This window comes from Pteropus vampyrus, unplaced genomic scaffold (genome assembly GCF_000151845.1).
Source record: "Pteropus vampyrus isolate Shadow unplaced genomic scaffold, Pvam_2.0 Scaffold125, whole genome shotgun sequence".
Taxonomy (NCBI): Eukaryota; Metazoa; Chordata; class Mammalia; order Chiroptera; family Pteropodidae; genus Pteropus; species Pteropus vampyrus.
This window is the reverse complement of record NW_011888906.1, coordinates 4,398,927-4,406,286: the sequence shown is the minus strand read 5'-3', so window position 1 is coordinate 4,406,286 and position 7,360 is coordinate 4,398,927. Positions and strand designations below refer to the sequence as shown.

At 37.5% G+C, this 7,360-nt stretch overlaps 1 protein-coding gene across 7 annotated transcripts in view; it reads left to right on the top strand.

The window, feature by feature from the left end:
• CHD6 (chromodomain helicase DNA binding protein 6) overlaps positions 1-7,360 on the top strand; it is a 188,458-nt gene that overhangs the window by 45,367 nt on the left and 135,731 nt on the right. For 4 of the 7 annotated variants that reach the window (XM_023534463.1, XM_023534461.1, XM_023534462.1 and 1 more), the window contains one exon: positions 1,247-1,302. In XM_023534463.1, coding sequence (XP_023390231.1) covers positions 1,270-1,302 — 33 coding nt within the window. In that variant the 5' untranslated portion in view covers positions 1,247-1,269. Of the gene's footprint in view, positions 1-1,246; positions 1,303-6,601; positions 6,662-7,360 lie in introns of all 7 variants that reach the window. The other 3 variants (XM_023534460.1, XM_023534459.1, XM_023534458.1) reach the window with 1 other exon arrangement.

Sequence of the window (7,360 nt, the reverse complement as noted above, 5' to 3'; positions counted from 1 at the left end):
GGTGGAATTTTTCTGTATTTTTTAAATTATTTCATTTTCTTGGGGAGAATTTTATTTGAGTACTTAATAATATCCCTTAGTACTTAATAATATTTGAGTACTTAATAATATCCCTTAGTACATTGTAATATCCCTTTTTATTAGCTGGATTTATTTTCCAAACTTTTCAGAATTTGTGACAGTTTGGAATGGCTGAGAATGTTGATTCTCTGGGGTCTGATCATTTAAAGTTGAGAGATAAAGGAGATAGACTTATACTAACATAATTCATCTAGAACTGACTCTACTCTAATGAAGACTGGAGGTAAAATTATTTTAACTGCCCTGATTCAGAGCACTTATTATTTCTCTGGAATTTAGAGTTTTCCTGAGGTGAATAATTGTTCTAACTAGTTGGTGATTCACATGGCCCCCAGTTCCAGGTTTCTTGGACCAGCGTTCCTTCTGTTCCCCAGGTTCCCCAGTGCTCTTCTGAGACCTCTAAAGCCAGTTGTTGGGCTTTTATTGCTATGGTGCTCCACAGTTATTTATGAAGAAAAGTTCAGTGTCATCAAGGGCATTGTGGTTGGGTTGGAAATGGGCTTAAGTCCCGGGTACCATAAAATCAACGATTTAAAAAGTCATGAAATATGAGAATGAATTTATTATGTCAAGTAATATATGCACATGGTTGAAAACATTACACAATATAGGAGAGCATATGATGAAATATAAGAGTGACCTGTCCTACCTCACACCAACTCCTCTCTCTTTTTCAAGAGAACTACTTTTAACTCCTTTAGCTCTCTTTTTTGTGTATGTTTCTATTTCTTGATTTATCAATTACAGATATTATTTATTGGTTTTCTTCCAAAAGAAATGAGGGCTTAGCTTATTTCTACCCCCTTTACTCCACTTCTCTTAATATAGTCACATCTATTATTTTTGGTTCCTCTTTTAGTTGGCTTTGTAATTTATATGCCAGCATCTTTTATAACTTATCTACAAAGACAGTATCTTTTTGATTCTACCCCATCTGGAGCAATGAATTAGGGTTTGGGATAGGGTTAGGTAGGGTCCAGGCTATATATATTTAGGGCTCCGGGGGGGTCCGTGGATTAGAACACTACTGTTTTTAAATGTTCTGTAGAAGTCATCCTGTATTGTGTTTTCTTCATGTGTCACAGTTAATGCCAAGATAATTTAAAATATTTTATTTTGGATGTTACCATAATCTTTGCCTTTTTTTTTTTTTCCTGCTTTACAGAAATAAATATCCTCCTTCAATAAATGATAATGAAAATACAGAAGAAAGAGAAGCAGGTAAGTGATCACCTATCTTTTAAGTGAATGCACCCAGCATATACTGGTGCTTTTTTAACAAGAGGAGACGCTGGCAGTTTTTGCTCATCTCTTAGCCTCTGGTAATTACTGTGCTGCCTCTGTTTTCCATTCTTCAAGTGGTAACTGAGAGCTCTGTTCTAAATGACTTTAACGTATGGATTTTTACTTATGCTCACGATAGCCCATTAGCCCCATGTAGAAATTACATATGGGAATAATGTAATTAAAACTGTAAGTCAGACTATTACTAAACATGAGCTGGACAGAGGAGAAATTTTTCCTCCCCTGGAACAGCTTTCTAAGTTTTTATGAAGAGAGGTATGATCAGCTTTTTATAGTTTATATATTTAGCATTTTGGATATTTGGTTAAATGAAAAGCATTCTCATTTATAAAATTCTTGTTTATATGAACTTCAGAAGTTTCTTCCTAGAGAAAATAGTGAACTCATTGGAAGCATGTTTGGCATTTGGTTTCTTGAAGGAGAGGAGAGTTGGTAAAAATCTTTTGGCTTGTGTGGCCCATTCTGCCAAGATCTTTTTTCTTCGTTGGTACTTCTGTGGTCCAGGTGGTTACATATTCAAAGGAACCCAGAGACCCCAATCAGCGTGGCTCAGGGAGGTGAGATGAGACCCACCTCTTTCTCTTGGAAATAAGCTATCTCCGATGGGCTGGTTTTCCTTTTACAGAATTGAATGATAACCTGGTAACCAAGGAGATCTGAATCCTTGCCTTTCACTGGGCCCCTCTGCAAATAGGTTAGGTGGGACCAGCCACTTCTCCAGAATGCTCCTAGGGAGCACTGACCAGTCAGATAAAGGGCAACTTACAGATTTAGCTACAAAGACTACTCTCTGGTCTGTCCCAAATGGATGTGTTCTTTTGAAACCCAAACAAAACAACCTGTTTGGGGAAATTAATTGACTTATCTGCTGCCAGTTCTTAACAGAAAGAGCAGTGATTGCGTACTTTCTACACACTGATTTATTCCTGTCCTGGCTCTGTAGAGTCATTAGCTGGTAGACAAACACTGTGGAGAATGCAGTTCCATCTGTCAGGAATTTATCCTGTGGATATACCTAGAAAGATGTGCAAAACTGCATGTAAAGAACTTTCGTTACTGCTTTATTTATAATAGCAAAAATAGAAAAAAATCAATATATCCCATCAAAAAGGGGACAATTTAAATCAGCACTTCCACCCAGTGGAATATTATGCTGCTGTTAAGAAGAACACATTACTAAAGAGAACCCCAAACTCTCAAAACTATTGTCATTTACGATAATGGAGCAGGTTTATGTTTCTTAAAACAATCTGCATATTTATTTTTAAGATATTCTTCAAAGTAAGCATTTATTTCAATAAAAACATTCTTTACCAAAAGTAACCCAAAATGAATTCAAGTTCCTTCTGAGGTTTTACTGGTATGTCAGCTAGCTATTATGTAGCCTCAGTGTGAGGGGTTTTCATTTTACCCCTCATGATAATATTGATGAACAGAGCAGGATTTTTACTTAAAAGTTAATATTTGCTTTGGTAGAGGAACAAGTTAAGTGGAGACATTTTCAGGAGTTGATCTTGCTCCTCTTATAGTGCTGGCGGTAGACCATGCTGATGACTGGACCACAAGAAGTTCCAGTGCATGTAAGCAGATAATTGCGGTCATGCTAAAGCAGGCCCCAGGCTTCAGGACTGAGCATGTGGGTGAAGAGTTCAGTGTCTGACAGAGAAGAGCCCATGTTCTGGAATGAACTTGGGCTTTGATTTGCAGAAGAATCGGATTAAAACTCTTAACTCTGCCACTTAGCTTTGTAACTTTGGACAAGTTTAGCCTTATTTTTTATCACTTAAATGGGAGCAGTCATACATGCTAGTAAGGCATTGACAAAGATTAAATAAGGTAATTCAGCAAATACTTGGCATTTCGTTTGTCAGTGGCAAGGAAACCTTTTAGTATAACAATAAAATTAACTGTCAAACTTACCATGATTCTAAGATTAACCATCTTACCATGATCTTAGGTGTTAAAAATAGCAGCATACAAAATGTCCACTCTTAAAAAACCCTCATTCCTATTAATTCATTTTTTCTTTTCTTTGGAGAAAATGACATGTAAATGCATTCTGATCTTGAAAATTCATTCTTTCCTCGTCCAGAATTTTACCAAGGTAAATTAAACTAAGATGACAGATTTTGCAAGTTAATCAAAACTCAGCAATAAATAATCATGCGTCTTATCCACCAGAAAGAGCACAATAGGAGTAAGTGTGCCAAGAACAAAGAATTCAGAGTTGTCTTTGTATTGTCTAAAGAAATGTTGCAAGAAAAATAGACTTTAACAAAACTTTTCAAAATGAATCACCAGCAGGCTGGGGTGGGGAGGTGCTATAGTCTTTTATCTATATTAAAAAATAAACTGCTTCTAAGAAATATATATATTTTAATCTCTAAGATGACCAAGCAGTATTAGGCAGAAAACAATTAACTGGAGAAATAAAATGTGAACTGTAATCATCGGAAACCCATGTAGCACTACCGATGAATAGAGCAGCTGAACATGCTTCTTTGTAACGGGACACATCAGATGTTAGCGATGACAAACCTAGGACATGGAAATATTAATTTTTGTTCATCTTAGCTCCTTGCTTGGTAGTGAGAGAAGTACAAAATATGATAACTTTTGTGTGATGTATGATAGGTGCTATGATCTTCAGGCACTTGCCATCGTAAGGGGTAAGAGAGTTTCAGGTGCACAGTTCCAGTGTCAAGAACAGTTAATTAGCATGAATGCAATGGAAGTAGGTCATGTAAATAGAATTAGAACTTGGAGCTATGAGCAGGAGGTCAACCTAGACTTGCAGTAATTAGAGAAAGACCGAATAGCACTGCCTCCTCCGTCCTGACCAGCGGAGTCTGGGAAGCTCTGATGACTAGGCCTTTGGAGCAGCATCAAAGTGACAATGAAAGACCTAGGATCTGCGACATCTTTAGCTCACATACAAGCGTCAATGTGACTGTGGAGAATTGTCTTCTTTTACCTTTGATTCACCCTTGGGAAAACTAGCCCAAATCTAGTATTGGGAGTTCTATGAAAAAAGCGGAAGTGCAACAGGGACCTTGTTTCCCATTTTAATATGATTTATAGTTTTCTCATTAACTCACTGGCACCTCAGCCCATTCCTTTACTAATAGTATGGTTTTGAATATATTTTGCAAGTTTTTGGAAATTATGTAATACTTAGTGATCGAGGATCAAAAGTTCTCATTTCGTAAAGATAAATGAAATATAGTGTCAACTGCTAACAAAATAGGTTCTTAGGGTGGTGGTTGAAGGTTGTCTGGTAGTTGCCAAGTTCACGTTCAGTTTTCATTAATCCTTGGGACTCTTCTGGGTGAAGTTGAAAAGTCTTAGAAATTACTTAATTAATCTGATATGTTCTGCTAAATTGTTTATTCTTTGTAAATTCTCTCATTCTGATCTGGGTAACAAACGGATAGAAGAGGAATAGTTAATGATTGAAAGTTGTCTGGGGAATGGTCAGGGAGAGACAACGGTTTTGGGGAATGGATGATGGAAATACAGTAGAGGTGATTGTAAATAAAGTAGAGGTGATTAGAGAGTCTTGCTAATTCTTATATCTACGTTTGATATATCTAGAAACACAAGGTAGTATCATGAAGTGGTCAAGAGCAGAGGCTCTTGAACCAGGAGTCAAACCTGAGTTAACATCTTAGCTCTATTGCTTACTAGCTGTGTGACTTTGGATGAGTTATTTAACATCTCTGAGCTTCTACTCTATAACATGGAGTCTTAATTGGAAACATAATATACCTACCTTCTCTTAGAGTTGTTTTGATGATATAATTCATTTAAAAAACTCAGTACACTGCCTAATACTTAGTCCTTAATAAAATCATCTATTATTATTATTATTATTACTGACATCTATTTTGTCTTTAAAAATATCAAAACAATTTTGAGTACTTAGAGTAGTTGTGACTGAAAGGTTGAGATCCATAAAGAAAACCATTCCTTATCCATGTATATAGTATTTCTAACTCCAGGCCAGGGTCTTGATGGGCCTTTATATGTGGCAGTGGCATGGGCTAGGGCTGGCATAAGTTCTGGGCTCAGGGGCTCTGGTGTCTCAAGAATACAGTAAAATTACAGGTGGGCCAGGAATGAAGAGGTAGGAAAATAGTATTATCTACTATATAAGTACTATGAGTGTTGAATATCTACTTGTCCTAGAAGATGTCACAAAAAATTGTGGACGAGGTCTCTCCTGGCCTTGGTTGGTGGAACAAACATTGTTCCACTTATGCAGGTTAAGAAATTAAATCACTTTGAAGTTTGGGTTTGTCCAAAGCCATAGTTGTTTGGAAATAAAACTCATAGTTTCTAAAAACAACACAGGCACTTACTAAATATTATTTTTCCTCTGTCCTCCTAACTCTTCCGTGTCTGCATCTAAATTATATAATCTGCCTTCCTCGAGTTTTTGTTACTGCCTAGAATTAACAAAACTTTGCTTACAGATTTAGAAGTCAAATTTCTAAGACTTATCTTAGGATTAAAATACAACCAGTACTCTACCCCCAACCCACCCTTACCCCACAACCCCATTTTCAATGAGAGAATAGAGGTGGACACTAGAAACAACAGATTCAAGGACTTTGGAGTGGATGGGTTTTTCAAAAATTACATTGCCAAATCTGCGGATTACTCTTCAGTCCCTAACTTGCCTGCTTCTCAGTGGCCTTGACAGCTGTGATCATTCTGTCTGAAAATGCTCAGGCTTCTGTGACACCACACTTTCTTAAATTTTTCCCCACCTGTATCACTGGCGTGACTGCTCCTTCTCACTCTCTCTAGGTTCTTCTTTGTCTTAGGGACCCTTAAATGATTAGTGTTCCTCAGGTTTTGGTCCCGTTTTCTCTTCTCTCTTTATCCGTTCTTCCTGGGCAGTTTAGTTCATTCTTGGAGAATGAATTACTTTCTCTTAGAAAGTATATCCAAGAACCTACTGGACACCTCTACTTGACTTGACTTTAGGGACTTGAAACCGAACTTCTCCTTCCCCTGTTTCTGACCTGCTATAACTCAGTAAGGATCCACATCAGGATCAAAATACCTGCTTTATCACCCAAAACCCAAAGCATGGGACTCCTTGGTGAAGAAGGATTAGATATACTAAATGCAGAAAAAGGAAAAACCAGGGAGGGGGACACCCAGAGAGTTGTACGATATTCATTGTTTCTGCCCTTCTCCCACTCAGCACAAGTCTCTTTGCCAGTTGAACCTGCCTCCGTCCAGCTGTAGCGTGATCAAGGCAAGGGTATGTGGGGTTTTCTGCCTTCAGTCTGTTCCTCAGTCAGGTAACTATAAGAAACATTCTTTCAGAAGGAAGCGAAGGTGAAAAAATAAGACAGTCCTATATTTAGTTGGAAAATAACTTTCGCCACCTGAAATATTGTCCACAAACTGACTTCTTAATAGTAGCAATTAAGTTCTTATTTTGTATTTTCATTTAAAAAAAAAAGACTGAGGGTCTCAAATTTGGATAAACTTTTCTTCTCATTTTTGTGTTTAGCTAATACCTTGATTTCAAGTAAGGCCAAACGTTTACTGTTTTCATATCCCTGCGGGAGGAGGTAGAAGACAAGCAGTTCCATGGTAGGAGTTGGCTGGGCCCACTTACTCTTTGGCTGAAGGTGCCAGGAGGCACTTAGATGAGGAGTGTGTGGGTGGGGGTGGGCCTTTCCAGCCCAAGTGCAAAGTGCACTCTTTGTCCTTCGCTCAGTCAAATGGGATTGCACTGCTGGTGCCTCACATATTCTGCCTTGATTGCGAATCGTGATGATTTGGAGGAACATGAATTTTCTGGCAAATCCGTTTTTGCTGCTTGTTATAATCTTAGAATTTTTTTCTATGACATACATGTGAAATTTATTACAAATACATGAAAGTAGTATGTTTCCATCATTAAAAATGTTGATGTCTCTTTTAAAAAAATCCAGCCACCAAATCTGCACAG